Genomic DNA, 18,576 nt, shown 5'->3' on the forward strand with positions numbered 1-18,576 from the left:
CCAAAGAAACACTGCTTATAAAATACAAAGCTATTGTCACTGTCTTACCTGCTGAGTAAATATATTCTTTTCATCAATTAATTATCACGGATGCAGATTATATCACAGTAGGTAATGTGCCCCTGTTATCTTCCTTAGCTACCACTAAAACCAGCTAAAATGAAAAGAAAAAACAATATATATCTTGCCAACTAATGTCCCACTTTCAAGTAAACATCACCAAGCACCAAATAATGCAAAATGTCTTCCTTTTGCCTATTCCTCAGAGGTATCACTGGCAACCATGTCTATCATCCCATGAAAAGACTCTGGAGAATGAATGTCCACCTTCTCCTTCTCTGATCCTTTTTAAAATCCTTATGTAATACCTTGTGACCAGTTACCATCACAGAAGACATGGAGAAACTTCCTACATGCTTCTTGCACGATGTGTCTTCAGCTGTGGAAAATATGCAGAGGCCTGTGAAGTTCATGAGTAGGAGATGTTTACAAAAATAGAATCTGTATCAGATCCATAGAGGCAGGAATCGTCCTGCAGGGGCTGTTGCTCCAGTGTGCTTCAGCGCTGGCCTCCTGCCACTGGCAGTTTGGATTCCCCAGTAAAAGCTACTTCTGGCAGAGATCTCAGTAATTGCTTCATGGAGGTAATGTAGTAGATGCCATAAGAGTTAATTCTACATCAAGCTGTATTAGCTACTGATAGGATTTTCGTGTGGACCGAAAAGGAAATGAGATAGCAAAATGACTCATGCAGTTCTTCTTTCTTCAGAGCTCCTTTGCTGCAGAAGACAAACAGAAAGGTTTTTTTTATGAGGTTTTAAAGAAGGAAAAAAAGCAGTGCCAATGTAGTTCAGATCCTGAAAGTGGTGCAACTTACCTCACGTAAGTGAAAGGCTGGGTCCTTTCAAGCTGGGAAAATATTTGAGGCTGTGTGAATCAACTGAAGGGATAACAGGTGGAGAGAGGTAGGTTGTGTTTGCATTACATATTGTGATAAAAGCTCATGCTTACCTACACTCACACCCCAGCAAGTTTGATCTTGTTCTTCCTGCACCCAGAGGCCATAACAAACTTTAGGGGAGCATATTAGTTCAGTGCTGAGATAGAACTAATCAGTCCACACCCTCAATAGTGCATTTATCAAAAACTCCTCCTGGGTATTTTATCCCATATGGCTGAAGAGATGTAATGATGAGCACCATTATTTTCTCCTCTTTCACCATAAAATATTTTCTCCTCTTCTCTTCATGGTGAATTCTCAAATTAGCCCATGCTGCCACAGTAGAGACACATGCCTGGGACATCCTGGCGTCCTCTATTGGAAACTGAACATTTGGCAGAGCATTCCAAATTAAGGACAATCTTACCCAGAGGAATGAAATACTTAGATGTTCGTAAGATACCTTAGAAACACATTTATTTCAACACAAGGTGAAATTAAAAAAAAAAAAATTCTGAAACAAATTAGAATTTCTGCAGTGGGGAGATCTTCCCAGCACATAAAGCCCTGGCAAGGAGTGGGCCACCTGTGACTTAACAACAGACAGGACTCACATGCGTGCTTTGCTGAAAAGATCCTGCTGTGTGACCTTGCTTAGTTTGGCAGTATTTCATTAAAATGCAATCAGCTTTCTGTATAACACCTGGATTTGAAGTATTGCTACAGAAATAAATTTTCAATACTCAAGTGTTTACAATTCTTTTCTCACCTTACATTGATATTTGCCTTCCATTTGTTTTTCTTAAGAATTTGTAGCTTCATGGTTTTTCAGAACAACAGTCCTGGCTTGCAGGTTTTTAGGAAGTATAATATTCTCTCAGCATCTTCATCCCTTTTTGGTTTTTATGCAGAGTCATGCAGAAGTGTCATGCTGAGTTCTAGATATATTAAGAACTCATTTTTGTACAGTTCCCATTTCAAGGCTTTATGGAAGACATAGGACAGGAACTTACCATCTGGAGCTGTGGTGGTGCAGCTTGCTCTGGTAGCATCTCCCCCACGCCTTCGTAGCACAGTGACCTAGTGCATGTGACCATGCATCACCTGCCACTCCAGCAGGAGACCCAGCACTCTCTGGAACTGCAGCTCAGCACCAAAGAACTAGCAAGTCTAGGCTGCCTCATCTGTCACAAACTTCACCCACTCAGCAACCCCCTCCTGGCAAGTGTCTTTCATAAATCCATTCTGCATCCTCCCGTGTCCTTACTTTGTGTCTGAGCCAGCTAAATGCCTGCTCACACAGAGTGAGACCAGGTAGGCTGGGCCAGGCTCTGAAATTCCAGTTTCTTCTGCCATGGCCTGGGGCTTTTCCAGCAGCAAGGGAAATGGGGAGATATTGAGTTCAGATAAGGGACTCTTTCCCACTCCCTGGCTGCCAGGAAGGGCTCAGCAGATGCCAGTGAGTGAGGAGAAGAAAAGAAAGAAACTTCCAGGAGTGTAAAAAAGGAATTTGCTGAACCTCTGACAGTGACGCTGAGACTGTGAAGGCTCCTCATCATCAGGTAGGTAGTGACAAGAGGGGAGGTCTGAGGAGGTTTCTTTGGAAGGTCAAAAAGGCTACTTGATATGCATTCAGAAAAGAGACACCCCCAATGACATAAATGTGAGATGTCTATTAGGGTGAGAATATCTTTGGTGCAGTCTGAGTCTTATTTTGCCTTTTTTAAACATTTACTTCATCCTCTACTGAATGTCTCATTTCCCAGCAGTGAAGCTCCTTCTCCTAAATGTCAGTTGAATCTATACTAGTGGTGTTGCTCAAACTGCATTTTTAAAAATAATCTGCAAGCAGTTAATGTGCTTTTTAAATTCCCAGCCTTATGTAAAAAGGCACAATATTTTTAGCCTTACAAAATATCAGTTGTCATCTCCTCACTCTCTCCCTTTGATATATTGGAGATGGGGGCCTAGAAGCTCAGCAAAACTGTGGATACTAACTGCTTTAAAAATAAGGTGGGGAGTTTCTTTCTGCAATGTGGTTTTGTAATTTTACAGATCTTAATAAAAACATACAAAAATACCCCAAACTGTAAAAGCAAGCCTGAACAAAGAAAAGTTCTTATTTTAAAAGCTACTGATTCTGTCCTCTCTGCCAAATTTTCATGTCTGGAATAATGACAGTATTATGTATCCTGAAGCAAAATACTGACTTAAAACTGTTCACTCATGCACTGGCAGAATGGCCCTCCTATTTTAAAAAAATCTCCAGAAATTACTCTCTAGCACAGAGCACACAGCTGTTGTGAGTAGGCTCTGGCAAATCAACATTGACTCAAACTATTTTTGGAATCAAGTCAGGCCTGCTGCTTTTTCTGGAAGATGTGAATACATCTACCTGCTCTGCTCTGCTGTGCTGCAGTCCATAAGGAATATGGTGGCATCCAGGATGCTTCCCTCTGTGCTTATTTGGAGGTGACCTTTCCATTCCCATCTGTTTACAAGTCTTCTGAGGTCTGATGTTTTTACCTGCTGGCAAGCACCTTGATAAGCACATTGGGACCTTGCTGCTCTCTGTGTTCTCCTCTGAAATTTGAGGAACAGGCTCTCAGAAGGGGCTGCCTCACTGCTTTTTCTTCTTACTGTCTTGTAACACTTGACATCCTGATGGCGCTGCTGGCAAGGAGGCATCACCTATCAGAAGCAGCTCAGGAAAGAGCACCCCATCCTCAGACTTGCTGGGATCATAGCTGATTCTTGAAAGAAATCCACCAATGCAATTCAAGAGATGGCTACTAGAAAATCTTGAAATGATAATGTTTGTTGTTGTGCCACATGGTCTGTGCAGGTGCTATGTCTCGCTACATGGCTAAGGCCAAGCCTCTTAGCTTTTATCTGCTCTCACTGAAGGCTGCTTATCCTTTCTATCTCCCCAAAATTCATCTTAATCTGCAATAAGTAAGATAACATTTATAATTTTTTATATTTACCACTTCTTCCTCAGTTTACTGTCAGCTGGGAGAAAGAGTTGAAATGATTGTAGATGAGGAGAGTTCTGTTCTCATGGTCCCTGGAGTCACATAAATAATTGCTATGTTTAGGAGAGTGGAATTCTTCAGGCACCAACTATGTAACTTGAAATTCCATTCCTTGCTTGGAGGTGCAGGGGATTTGGAGAACAACAATTTCTGAGTCAAAAGCAAACACAAGTGGAGACTCTTGGACTCTGGTATAATGTGCTAAGACAGCAAAGCAGGATGCAGCATACTGTAGGCTTCTCATCAGTGTAGACTGAAAGACAAAATGAATTCTGAGTCTAACGAGGGAGTCATTCCAGCCTCAAAACCAAGCCAGGGGCCTGAGAATATGCAACATTAACGAGTAAAAAAGTCTACAATTTAGTGTCCCTCTAATCTTGCCCGCAAGCTAAGGTCATTAGGTTGAATTTAGGCTTTTGGCACCAAAGGGCTGATATCTGTCTGCAGTGATATCATCTAAGAATTTAGAGGCAATGAACAGTATCAACCAGATTTTTATCATATTCTTCACAGATGAACTGTACCCTCTACCTTTCCCAGTCTCCTTCCTCAAGAAGACTGGCAGTGTGTAGTCTAGCCCCTTCAGAAGGAATGCCTCCTCCTGAAACTTCAGAACGAGACAGTATCCCATATGTGCATTTAAATTTGGACTTCTCTGCAGATTTCCTCTTTCTTGGATCAGGAGAAAATAGGAGCTGTTTTACTGCATTGGAGAAATGCAGGCTGTCCAATGTGTCCAGAGCAAGTGACAAGTGGAACTAAGGCAGCTCCTTCCCTTTCAGGGTGTTATATCTGAAGTTGCAGTGCCTGTCTGTACATTGACTGGAAGTAATATGTGGCTCTTGCACTGCTTCAAATTTGACACACTCTTACACAAATACACAATATTTTCTCATTTACTTCCAAACAAAATATAGCCCTCCTTTTACCAGATCTCTCTTTTTTTAATATTCTTAAAGATAGAGGCTTGATGACCACCTTGGGAGGACAGAGTTTTTGGAAAGCATGGCCACAAAGGCTAAATAAACAGGAAGCAAAAGGATTAGTGCTGGTGGGACTCAGTAATTCTTCTCATGGCATTGAACACTATGTACCAAGGTGTTGGAAAGAAAGCTGTTGGTGGGAAGCCCAGGAAAAGCAACACTGAAATAGCTTTGTAAACATCCCGTTCATTTCCTCTGGCAGCAGCAAGTCTAACACTGTCTCTGAAACCATCAGTCATTGCAGAAAATGTTTGATAGGGCTCTCCTCATAACCCGAGCCTGTTTTCATTAGCACCTTGGTGAGATTCTGCTGGCTTAGTTTCCAGGCTTCTTTCAGTACTTGCTGCTCCCAACTTTTAGCCAGCACTGTCACAAACATTACCTGGGACTCAAGAATCCCAAGGAAAAAGTATATTTGCAGATGAAGCCTAACTGCAATGACCTTCATGTAAATTGCATCTAAATGCAATACCTAAAGTGGCTTGTAGGGAAACGGAAGTCTTTTGGGTAACGCTGAAGGTTCCAAATGACTTTTTTTAATGAGCTATGAAAGCAAAGGGTCAGGTTTGCCCAGTAATATTATCATATCATATAATGTAATATTATTATATCATCATATTGTAATATTATTATATCATATTATATCAATATTGTAATATTATTATATTATCATGTTGACCTTCATCAAGGCAGCTGAAGAATGCCTTCATTGAAGGAAATGCACCTCCAGCAGAGTACAGAGTGCAGATGGTCAATGACTCAGTAATTCAAGATGAAATGTATTTTGGTCCTCCTTTTTGTGGACTTCTCCTGCCTTTTGAGCAATAGCTGTGGCTGCTGATTTCTCAATATCACTTGGATTAGCTACTGTCCACTGGCACTGCTACTACCCTCTCCTCACTGGCTTTCATACCATGCTCGATCACTTTGCTGCAAAGACTTTCAGAAGGAACTTAGCACAGATCTTTAGAAAGGCCTCTTACGGTTTATATTTTCAACCTACTGAAAATCATACTCTGCTTGAAAAAAAACAGCTCTCTCCCATAAGCTGTCACTTGTCACAGACTCCTAGCTGCCACTGGAAGGACTATAACTCTACTGCAAGGCTCTGCTGATTTTCCTGAAAACCCCATGAAACAGTCAAAGATTTTTGCCTGGTCATCCTTCTATTCATACTGTCAGTAAATTAACTAGCAAAGGCACTAGTAGCCACGTGCACTAAACCTGGGAACTGCAAGAAATTTCATATAGCCCCACACTTTTCTTTTGAATAACTGTAAGGCAAGGGCTTGAGGGGCTACACCTCTTAAAGCTGTACTCAAATGGTGTTTTACTGTGCAGCTCATGGATAACATTTGGCTTTTTAAATTTTTATTTTTTTTTTTGCAAGCAGACTGTTGGACCATATGCCTCTATTGTCTGTTTGGTTGGTCTGTTGCTTTGCTCAAGGGCCTTGGTTCCGTGATCATCTACACTGTGTACATACTAGATTTTGCCAGGACTGCAGTCTGGAGTGAAATAATTACTTGGTTTTATGAGAGGCTGGTTTGCTGCAGGATCCACACCCTGTAGATACTGCAGGCAGGGACTATATCAAGCTTCATTCTTCCTCACCAGAGCGATCTGCTTGTGTCTTCCTAATGTGCTCTCAGGTCCAGCATGCCCTGGCCAATGCATGGCACATCTTTGTGGGCACACTTCAAAGCACAGAGTTAGCAGTCTTCAGAGCCTGTCCCTGCTTATTTGGCTCAGTTCTTATGCAAAAAAATAGTAGCACTGGGACAGACTGGAGTGACCAGGATCTTGTCCCAGGTTAATGTTACTGGGACTGTAGCTTGGCATCTCTCTCCCTCCAGTACCAAGCAGCTGCATCAGGTGCTGCCCTGGAAAGCCACAACAGAACTATTGCACCATATGCGAGGAGGCTCAGTATGAGATCAAGAGAGCTGAGCACCTGCTTTTGTGTCTCAGCTATGTCACAGGGAGGATGGGGTGAAGAACCCTTTTCCTAGGAAACAGCACCCTTCCCCTGACACAGACACACTCTGGCATTACTCCTGGGAATTTCTTTCTAAATCCACCAGGTTGCAACATCCAGGAGTACCTGCATCTAATGAAACTCGTTTGTAGGAAGGAGCATGGGTTGTTTGTGCCATGCTTACAGCTCTACATAAGTGAAGAAAGGAGACTTCTACCATGGGAGCGTGGTACTTGGGTGGAAAGAGGCTTGCAGCACACACAGGAACTCTTTAATTAGCAGGCTGACAGATGTGTTTCTTTGACAGTTCTGACAAGCAGCAATATTTGCCACAGAACAGCCAAATACGTCACTGCTTGTCTTGCTGGTGGCAAGGGCTGGGGCATACAGCTGAGGAAATGGCAAGGGTGCCTTGGAATGTGGAAATGGCAGCTTTCCGAGCAGAATGGGTTCTGGCGGCCATCCACACTCAGCCACACACATGGGCATGCCCCAGGAGCCATCTCACAGCTCCCCAGAGTTGCAGAACAGGTCATGCAGCACCTGAGGGAAGAGATATCCACTGGGACAACCTGCTTGCATCTCTTTCTTTGGGCACAGAGCCCAGCAGCAGAGAGCAGGAGGTGTGGGAGGGCTGTGTGAGGGGAAGGAAGCCTGCTAGTGAGCCAGCCCCAGGAGCCACGGAATTGCAGGCCACTGCCTGCTGAGAAGCAGCAGGAAATTTTGGTGGAAGGAGATAAGGAAACAGCAGTGGTAACTCATCTGGGAGCTGCCCCAGAGCCCCTGTCATGGCTCTGTCTAGGAAAGACCTGCCAGTTTTGCTGGAAATTGAGCTTGTTCCCTGGACAGGCAGACATCACCCCAGTCCCCTGTTCTCCTGGCTGCTCTGATGGCCAGTCATATCCTGGCATGACCAAGGTCATACCACAGGGATACTTTGCTTCCTTTTATGTGTATATGGCTGATTTGCCCCACTAAAGAAGTGTTTCATGACACAGCAAGTGTTTGAGGGTTTTTTTTCTGTTTACAGCTTTTGGCCTATTCTGGTGTTTCAGTCAGGACAATCTAACTGTATGTGTGGGTGGGATGCCTTTTGAAGTGTGTACATGTACATGTGCACCATGCAACACCTTCATAGTGGGATTTGAGCACCGGCAGTGGCCCTTCTGAGAGATCACGGAGGCTCTCTGTGGCTGCTGAGCAGCTCCCCTTCTTGGGGACTCACACTTCTGATGTGTGCTTTGCACAGCAGACCCGGTTCTGAAGAGAACCAGCAGAGAGACACTCCAGCTGTATGTCCTGGCTCACTGGTCAGCTAGGGACATCTCCAGACCTCATGACCTTTGCAAACAGTGTTCCTGAGTGTGTGCCAGTTGCACAGAGCAGGGAGATGACGAGGCTTGTGAGGACTGCTGTCTCACGAGGCTCTGGTGTCCCCAGCACAGCTCTCTGTGTGTGCCACCCAGCTGTCAACACGCAGCCCACAGCGGCACTGGGGCATTCCAACTTGAAACTGCTGTTTGGTCAGAAAAAAGACAGCTCTGCACACATCATGGCCTCCACAAGGGGTGTGAGCAGCAGCCTGGCAGGGGACAATCGGGGGCAGACATTGTCTTTCACACAGAGAACACCCTGCTCAAGCGAGGAGCACACCAGGAGAGGCTGTGCTGTGGAAGCACAGCAGATCCCAGGAGACCTCCTGCCAGGGTGAATTACAGAGAATCACAGAATTGTTCAGCTCAGAAGAGAACTCTAAGATGACCCAGCTGTAACATCTGTTGGCCCATGTGGATGCAGGCAGTTTGCTGCAGGTGGCCCTGCCCTGGACAGTGCAGGCCCAACTACTTGGCCTGGAGACCAAAGCAGATCCATTATATATTCCCAACCCTTCCAGTTGGCCCAGACATAGCATTTAATACAGCATGGGGAAAGCTGATTAAGTAGCAATTTAACATTAATCAATAAAACGTGGTTAGACTAAACAGAAGTTATGTGATTAAAGAAGCATCAGAGATTCAACACAGACATGAGTCAGAACTTTTTGTTGCTTGGGAAGAGCATGGGCTCCTGCGTGGCGTCACTAACTGCTAACTAACTCATGCTGAGATAAAATGGCACTAATTGATCTGTTGATATGGATGGAAATTATACAGATGCAGACATTTTGCATTTTTAACAGAAGTAAAGCACTCTGTCCAGATTCCAGATTGCTTTCCTCTGACCTTGAACACGTATTTAACACAGATTCCCATCTGCAGCTACCTAAGCCATACCTGGCTATCAAAAAAGATTTTCTGCCCAATAAGTTTAATTCCCCAGTAGTGTTCTTGCAAATAATTCTTCATTTTCTATTCAAGGACTTTTTTTTTTTCTTTTTTCTTTTTTATTTTCATTTTATAGGCACCTAACCAGTGCTAGCACATACCTCATCCCAGTGCAGTACATGAATTTGCCACACCACTCCTTTGTGGTCTTATTCTTTATTTACTCATTGTGTTACAGGACTGAATTGCCAGCAAAGATTCTCTGTAGCTGTCTCTATTAAAACTTAGTCTTCCTGAGATGGCTGAACTCTCAGCATTTCTAAGCTTTGATTTGATGGCCAGTAGCAGGACTTGCTTCCTGTCACTTGCCTCAAAAGAAGCACCCAGCTAGAACTGTGTGTCCTAAATCCCTCCAACACCTGCTTTGTAGTGGGCTGTCACTTCACTCACGGTGACAGTAGCATTCACACCACAATAAACTCCAAAAGACCAGATCACTTTTATTCACGGCATGGAAGAGCCGAAGTGACTTATGCAGAGGACAGCTGCTAATTCCAGAAATAACATGGTCTGGCACAAGCCAAGTATACCTGCTGATCCATCTCTGTACCCAGGTAGCTAAATGCCTCTTCAGGACTAAGATTTTGCTTCAGCTAATGAGTGTCAGTACAACTTTGTGTCTCTCAAGGCTCTAATTTTCATTTGCAGCAGAAAAATGCCTACTTTTTCAAGCCAATAATTGCATGAAGGAAGACTGCTAGCATAAGGAGATTGTTATTTTCTTTCTGGAGGGATCAGAACTAACAGGGAAGTCAGTTAATTTTCATTTCCAATTACAAAAGCATAAACTTTAAATTCACTATGTGGCAAGCACAAAATCAGTTTCCTCGTGTATTCTATGTATTCTGATTTGAGAATTCTAGCTTTCACACATGCAACCTGGAAAACATGTGTTTTGCATTTGTTTCCTGTAGTGAGGAATTCATACAAAATGTCTAAGAGGGCAGCTTTTCTTTTTCTTATTCCCACTTTCCTTGATCTGCCTTCATGAGCTTTTAACATCAACACACTGGTAAGAAAATGCAAGCATCTGGATTTATGGGGACGTGACCAGAAAGTATGAAAGCATAGATTTTTTTTTTTTTTCATATTCACTCAGCACTTTTTTAATCTCAGTCTGAGACATTCTTTGTTTTCTCTGAAGTCAGAGCTAGCCCAGGGAACAGTGGCAGAGTTCTCTGACGTCAGGCTCATTGTGTAGGGTGTGCTGTGATGTTCCAGAATTTGGTTCGCAATTACGCAGTGAATTCTTTTTAGCTCTGCACTGACATCTTTACCTGAACAAGAGGGAAGGTTGTCTGCAGTAGAAAAGTGACAGTGCTGGAAGACCCATCACAGAGATACATTCTTTATCCTACATAATTACTTTGTGCATTAATCATGGGAGATAAAAGAACTGATGCCATGCCTACAAAAGCAGCAGTAAACAGGATTATTTAGCAGCCACAGAAGACCTATATTTCTCTAGGAAATTCAGAGCTATAGATCAGTGGTTCAGTGGTTGCAGCTGTGTAAGGAGTGAGATGCTCAGTGCTGGGCGCTGCTATGGGTGGCATTTTCAAATGGTATGTAACACTGAAAATGCCTCAGAGAGACTTCCCAATTGTATCACCTGGTTAAATAAAAGATACGACCTCTTTGTACAAACTTTATGCGTAAAATTAAAGATTTGTTTACTCTGGATTTAAACCTTGGACGAATCTCTTTCCATAGCTCTCTAATGTGAGAGTTCTGCAGCAGTGCAGACTGGGAGTGTCACTGGTGTGGTTTGTGGCTTACTCCCTCAACCTGCAAGTAAATTAGCAGTACTGAAAGGTACCTGTGTTGATAGATAAGTCTTGGGAGCAGACAAGCCCCAAGTCCCCTGAGCATTACCAAATACAGTAATTCTCCAGGGAACTTGCAACAGTAGGTGTATTGACCCCGAAAGTAAGGCCAGATTCCAAAGTCAATTGCAATGATTGCACAAAGCACAGGAAATATCTTTATTGGTGTTCCTCCTTCGTGAGAGGCTCTGAAGCAGGGAGAAGCAGCAAAGGCTGGGGTTGAAAGTTACGTTCTGTTGGGCTGGGTCAGGCTGTCCCTGTTCTACAGCGGGTTGAGCCCCCAGCGAGCACTGGGATAAAAATAAAAGCGATGTGCCGCGCTGGCAATCCAACAAAGCAATTCATGTGCATAGTGTTTGATATAAACCAGCTAATAGTGTTTGCCTTGCAGCCAGTACGAGGAGAACAAGTCGCTTTTCTGCACGGTGGAGTCATCTGATGTTTGCTTTAATTTCTGGCAGATCGGGGCAGCGTGAGTCAGATGCTCTCACAGCTGGCTCGGGCGGGGAGGAGGCCAGCAGGGACCCTGACTCACCAGAGCCGCCGCATTCCTTCCCAAAATCCAGCTCAGCGACTGGAAGTGAAATCGCGGCCCAGGGGCAGCTCCAAGGTTAGGCGAGGCGGGAGGAGCGGGGCTCTCCTTGCGGGGGGCAGGCAGCGGGCCCGGGCCGGGGTGGGCGCCGGGGCAAACCCCGACAGACGGGTCTGGCCGGCGGCTGCCGGCGGGCACAGCGCTCGCCCTCTCCCCGCCGGCGGCAGGGCCCAGGGCCGCTGCCCCGGCAAGCCCCGGCCCCCGTTACCTCATTGCCACATTCCCCAGCGAGTGAGCTCAGCTGTGCCGCGGCCTCGCGCCTTTTATGGTCAAACAACTTTGCCTGGGCGAGGCTTTTTTCGCGAGTTGGGAGGAAGCGCCGGGGCTTGGCAGCTCCTCCGCCTCTCGCTGCTGCTGCTCCCGGCGGGCGGGCCGGGGCAGCCGAGCAGCCCGGCCCCGACAGCCGCAGCTACTGCCACTGCCGGGGCGGCACTTCCCGCTCCCCCTGAGGTGAGTCCCTTCGCTCGGCTTGGCACAAAGCCTTTGCCCTCTCCCCTGGTGTGGCGCGGAGGGTGCGGGTTTCCTGCTGCTCCCTCCCGCACGGCTCTGCGCCTCGGACACAGCCCTTCGCTCCTGGTGCTGGCTCGGGGTGGGGCGGTGGTGCTTGGCCCTCCACAAAAAAAATCAGGTTCGTGTGTATGTGTGCGTGTGTGTGTGTATGTATGTATGTATGTGTGTGTGGTGACTTTTCTTCCCTGCCGGTGGAATGGAGGTGGACTCGGCGCTCCCGCACAGCCCCAGCAGCGGGGGGGAAGGAGGGGGTGCTGCTGCCGGGCTCTGCTCGGGACAAGCTCTCTTTTGTGTGAGCTTGGATGACCGAGACACCTCGCGAGCCTTTTTCCAGATGTGCTCGAGAGAGGAATCTGGGGCCCTTTGTGCATGAAATTTGCCTAATTTATGAGTTTCTGGCTCCCTGGGAGTAGCCTGAGAAAGAGTTTGCAAAGTCGTGGAACTTTCTAACGTTTTAAATATGTTTGCATAGCTTTTTGGAATTTTCCTTCCCGGTTTTTCTTCCCTCCCTTGCATAGGGAGGAGGCAAGCCCAGCATCTGTGAGAGAAGTTAGTAGCTCCGAATAACCCCCTCCCCCAGCCCGGTTGCTCCGAGGCTTTACCTTGCAGCTTGCATAGCTGATAGACTTTGCTCTCTTTGAAGCTTTGTAACTTCGGGGCAGGCTGGGAGAACTCTCCGGATGAAAAGCAGCATAACTCGTGAATCCGTTTAATCTGTTCTTAATATTCTTGTTTGTTTGTGGGGATTTTTTGTTTTGGTGGGGGCTTTTTGTTTTGGGGTTTTTTTCTCCCCTCTGACTCCCCTCAGTTGGGAGGAAGTTGGCCGATGGAGAAGTGCAGATGTGATGTGTGCAGCTGTAGGGGCTTCCAGCGTGGCTGCAGCCAAACTGCTCTTACCAACAGAAGTGAAAAATGTCACTTGACTGTCTGCTTCTTCAGGTTCCTCCTGCTTTTGCTACCCCAGGAAAGGAGCAGAGCTGTTGAGAGTGGTGTCATGGCATCAAAGTGAAAGCTGTCTAGACGTATAACAGGTGGCAGACCCACCATGAGTCCTGGGAATTGACCCTCTTGCTTAAGGAGGTGTCCCTTGGTTCTCCTACTTCTTCCTGCTGTCAGAAAGAAAAGGTGTATGAGTCAACTTAGGTATCCTGACTTTGGCCTTTGGGGGCATCTTTCTTCATAGCTCCACTTGAGTCATCCTAAATGCTGTTAGAGCAGGTAGAAAAATCTCTCCCCTCCGGGTAAATGTGAGGATGAGAAAGATTTGAGATTACTTCTGTTGGCGTGACACTCCCTCTCCCACAGCTCTCCCACACTGCGCCACAGGACCTGTGTGAGCTGTGTGTTTCTGGTAAGGCTTAGATGGCATTGGCAGCACCCCAGGGCTGGAGGGGGTGACTCTCTGCAAGGCCAAGCTTTCTCAGCCGGGTTGGTCTGTGTGGGTGGACTGATAGCCAGCAGTGAGGATGAGCAGGGGCAGCTGCTGGGTGGAGACAGCCCTGAGCAGCAAGTGCCCTAAGTGCGACGCAGCGTACCGGGAAATGGGCTGCTTTGGGTTCAGGGACATGGCAGCTGCTGGTTGCAAAGCCAGTGGGTTGTTTTGTGAAGCAGCCACTGTCCTCAGACTGTGTTGACTAACCCCGTGATGAGAAGTGACATTGTCACTGTAGTGTTCTGCTCATAATCCTGTCTAATCTGGTAGAGCTACTGCCAAGTGGTTCATTACACCCTAGTGAAATAATGGAGTAGGAGGCAAAAGTCTCTAAAGAAAGGCTGGAGGTGTTTTTAACAGCTTCTGAACTGCAGAATGGAAGGGAGTTGGTCAATCCCTTCTGACTGGCAAGTCTGATGACCCCTAAAAGTTTGGAGGAATGAGGACAGACCTTGCTAATTACTCTTCTGCCTTGGCCCTTTCCAATTCTGAATCCAGGGGGAATGCTCAGCACAGCTTTTTGGCTCCTGCTTATTGTTGGGGCCTCATTCTCCTTTCGAAACTCCCAGAAGAGTTGTCCAAGTATGCATCTTATCAGCACCGCACAAAGGGAAGGAAAGGTTCAGCAGCATGGACTTTGTTTGTCTGTGTTGCCACACGCTTGTGACCTGGGGAGGCTGGGACAGGTTGCTGCTGTATTGTGCCACACTGCACCGAGCCGTGGGAGCGCTTAGGACGGGGCAGGCAGTTCTTAGCAGCAGCCAGGGGTTATCGGGGCCGGGCGGATGTTTGTGGCACCAGGGCTGTCTGTGGCAGCAGCTGTTATTGTCCGAGGCAGAGGCCGGCAGCGCGGAGGGGCGCTGATTCGGACATGCCAACGCGGAAAGCTGGCACGGAGCCCCTGTGCTGACGGCAGCCCTATTGTGCTGGGGTGTTAGGAGGGCTGTGGGCATGCCAGGCTTTACAACAAAGCGTCTGGCTCCGTGGGGGCTTCTAGCACGGGTGAGCTTGCTGGCCTGGATCGCGGGACCGGGGCAGCCCTAGGGATGCGCCTGTCTTCGGACAGCCCCGTTCCCCTCACAGCCGGCCCGGCCGGGCACCCTGCCCTCGCTGGGTCCGGGGCTCGGCCCCGCGGGCGGGGGGCGGCGGCATCCGGGGAGCGCTTCCTGGCGGGGGCGGGGCGAGCGGGCGGCGGAGCCCGGCCGGGGCGGGAGGAGACACAGGCTGGCATCGCCCAGCTCCGGAGAGCCTCTCCCGCCCGGCCGTGCGGCTCCGGCGGCATGGAGGGGCCTGGAGGTAAAGGTGCGGGGTGCCGGGGGAGAGGGGCATTGCTGCCGCTGCCACAGGCTGAGCTCGAGAGGAGCCGGCTGGCGTTATCGGGTAAAGGGGGACAGGAAAGGCTGATTCCTCTTCTGGGGGCATCCTTTGGGGTGCGGGGGATCACCCTCCTTCGGGTCACCACAGGTGCAGGGCTGCAGTGCAGTGGAAATCTGGGTTTTCTCTGTTGCAAGAACCCATTTGTGGTTAATGCCATCCTGAGTTGAAATGGTGAAGTGTGATGGCTCATTCGAGCTGTCTGCAGTTTCTGTTCTTCCTTTTTCCTGTGCTGGTCTTGTAAGTGCGCTGCTCAGGCACCTCAGCCTCTGGCCTGAGTTAAATTCCTCTATCCCTTTGTTTCACGTACTCTTCTCGATTAATTTCCACTCTGGCCCAAGGATGATTTCATGTAGGTTTCCTCCCTCTTTTCTCCTGCCAGGTGCAGAGAAGATGGCCTCCCCAGGTGCCCCAGGGACCCGCATGACGTCCACAGTCAGCATCAACATTTCTACGCCTTCCTTCTACAACCCACAGAAGAAGTTTGCACCTGTGGTTGCCCCTAAGCCCAAGGTGAACCCCTTCAAGGCTGGAGGTGCATCAGAGTCGTCGCCGCCTCCACCTCCTGGTCCTGGTGCCCAGCGTGCTCAGATAGGGAAGGTGGGGGAGATTCCATTGCCACCCGTGTCCATGCTGGCAGAAGGTAGGTCAAGGCTGGCATGGCAGATGTGTATATGCATTTCTGACTTCTCAGGGTGGGAGGTTTGTAGGGCTGGGCTGAATATGAGAACAGAGGCCATAACTGCTGTAAGGGATGGATATTCTTGCTGTGGAGGCTAGGAGGTTCCATAAGGAGACAAATGGATTGGAAAGAGGTCTCAAAGTACATAGTGTCTCCATTAGGAAAGGAGGGGGCAGGCTGTCCTGCACTGCACTGGTGCTGGAGGAGGGATGCAGTGGATTTTTCACAGTATTCCCTGGGTGCACAGTTGTGTAATTGCAGTCAGTTTTTGGCCAGCGTGTCTGAGAGCAAGTATGTTGCAGAGAAGTTGACCCTGATAGTGATGAATCACTCTGTTCTCCTTGTTGTTGATTGGTCCCAGCTCTTAACTTAACCAATAAGTTGGTTATCTCTGACTGTCCTTCTTGTGGACTCTGCAATTGTCACCTTGGATGCTGGAAAAGAGAGGGAGAAATAATTGCGTGAAAAAATAGTGGCAGGGATGATAAACAGGAAGCGAGACTCAGAGTTTAGTTTGTATGGCTTGTACAGTTGGTACTTTTTCCTAGTGGTTTGGGTTGGGTTTTCCTGTGTAGAGGGACTTCTTGTTTCACTGTGGTTTTCTTACTTCTTTCTTTCTTTTTTTGTGTGGCCTTTTTTTGTTTCCTGCAGTGGTACAGTGGGGTTTTTTTGTTCCTTGTTTTGTTGCTTGGTTGGTTTTGTGTCCTTTTAGATGCAGTTTAGAGGCTGGTGGTGTTACTCTGTAGTTTGAACGTTTGATCAACATGGGGCCACTAGAAATTTCTGTAGGGACTGTTTGCTAATGCTTGATACTGTCTATTTCCCCAAGGCTCTGTCAAGTAAAGGGTGTGCCTCAGTCAGGATACACATGTTCAGAGAATGCTAGCTGCTGGTTTAAATTTCTTTTCTTTCACTGTTTAGCAGGGACTTGCAACACTGATATTTTCCAGGTTAGTGTGCTAAGTTGGTGGGCAGCTGACCTGATGGTAGGAAGACTGGTCCTGTGCTTGCAGGAGAAGAGTGATTAAGCCATTTTTCCCATTTCTGAAGTCACAAGGACATGCTGATGCTTCTGCCTCCTAAAATTGTAACAGCAAGGTGTATTTCTTGTATGTTCTTGGCTGGAATTTTCTGTCTGTGGAAACCAAGGTCCCGTTTTAGGACTTATCATTTTCTGCTGTAGTTGTCTGGATTAGGGATGTGTCTGTCAGAAGGTCTCAAACTGACACAAATACTGCCTGAAGTAGATGGATGGATGTTAAAATTTACTTTTCAATATACAGTATGAGTGGAGTGTTAGGTGTTACTTGCTCTGCTTCTCCTGTTGTTAAAGTGGGCATTATGGAGTAACTGGACAGAAAATGTAGCAGAAGAACCATTTGTCATAACCTGCTGTGTCATCATTCGGTAAGGACTGCCAGCAAGACAGCTGAAGTACAGATGAGCCACCAAAACTCAGTCATGAGAGAAATGCATCTGATTTGGTCCTTCTCTGGTGCATATCTTCAGTCCTTCTGTGCCTTTCTTACACATTCCCCAAACAAATGTAGTATGATACAGAGCTGTAGCAGTTGGACTGTCTTAAATGATAGGATGGCTGAGTTAGTATTGCTGTAGGAATATTTAGTATTGATTACTCTGTAAATCTGGTGTAACAACTTCATGGGGAACTTTCTTATCCTGTGAATAATTCATAAAACAGGCTTTTAGTGCATCTGGAACAATGTGACAGCAGATCAGGGTTTTGTTTCTTATGGTTTCGATAAACCAAAAGGCAAGCACGTACAAGCTTGATCCCAAACTGTAATTTCAAAGAAAAAAACCCAACATAGTATTACTCCCTCCCCCAGCAGAATTTCTGCAGCACAAGAAGGCTTGCTTGGAGGAGGTGTTGCATACCAGGGCAGTTTATGCATTCCACAGGCTAATAAGATTTTGCCTTTCGTTTTCTAAAAGCGCAGTATCGTCTCCCTTAGGTTACAGATGAGAAGTCCTTATAAAGCCTGTTGACAACAGCTGGATATAAAGATGAGACTATTTGGTTACTGCTGGTAAAAGCTGCACTTGGAGTAGCTGCAGTGAAAAGTTTGGTCTTTCACCCTACTGCTCATTGGGGCTAGCTGGGAAGAGAGGTGGGTGTCTGGAAGAAGGCATGTGGAAGTTCCACCTCCTCATCTTCAATGTTCTTTGCTGTGTGGTTGATAAGAGGATGCTTTCTTCCCTACATGGTGAAGGGAAGAGGATTCATGTTTATTTGTCCGTGTTGTAGTAGAAAATGGTTGGTTTTGCCTGTTACGCATCTTTGGCAAATAGGAATAGGTAGAAGCAGTGGGCTTTTTTAGAAAACTGAGGTGCTCTGGTGCCTTTCAGCCTGCTTAAAAGGGTTTTGGAAAATTTCTCGTGTCATAATGTTTGTTGAGTGTGAAGACATACTAGCTTCAAAAATCAAAGCTGGTTTTACCCCCCAGAAAAACAAAGGAATTTCAAAGATTGTTCATACACATAAGGCGTAGTTGGCCCAGCTTGCTTTTTTTCCCCCCACTTGTTTCTTGTAGTGCTTACTATGCTGCTGGGAGATGCCAGCTTATTTTTGTGTGAAAACAAAGTAAGGGTGTCCTGGGTTGTCCACTGGCATTCCATGTTTGCTACCCTGTGTTCAGTAACCTGAGCCAGTTACTGGCAAGAGAAGGGTGTGCTGAGGACCAAGGAGCGAGACAAGGAGCAAATGAGACAAATGAGGAAGGAATGAGACAAAGAGCATAGCAAGATATGTTTCCCAAATATACAACAACTCTGCCCAGTGACTAGTAACAGCAGCTACTGAGGACAGATTAAATGATTATGAAAATCATTTTTACCTTTGGACAAGGTGAAAAACAGCCAGTGGAGTTCAGCTGTCC

At 46.7% G+C, this 18,576-nt stretch overlaps 1 protein-coding gene across 5 annotated transcripts in view; it reads left to right on the forward strand.

The window, feature by feature from the left end:
- ZYX (zyxin) overlaps nucleotides 1-18,576 on the forward strand; it is a 29,079-nt gene that overhangs the window by 4,669 nt on the left and 5,834 nt on the right. For 2 of the 5 annotated variants that reach the window (XM_054270087.1, XM_054270088.1), the window contains exon 2: nucleotides 15,377-15,637. In XM_054270087.1, the coding sequence (XP_054126062.1) occupies nucleotides 15,388-15,637 (250 nt within the window). In that variant the 5' untranslated portion in view covers nucleotides 15,377-15,387. Of the gene's footprint in view, nucleotides 1-11,678; nucleotides 11,697-11,980; nucleotides 12,129-14,842; nucleotides 14,917-15,376; nucleotides 15,638-18,576 lie in introns of those variants that run through there. The other 3 variants (XM_054270089.1, XM_054270086.1, XM_054270085.1) reach the window with 3 other exon arrangements.

Source organism: Melozone crissalis, unplaced genomic scaffold, assembly GCF_028551555.1.
Source record: "Melozone crissalis strain CALT ecotype California unplaced genomic scaffold, PUWL_Pcris_2 ptg000008l_1, whole genome shotgun sequence".
Lineage (NCBI taxonomy): Eukaryota > Metazoa > Chordata > Aves > Passeriformes > Passerellidae > Melozone > Melozone crissalis.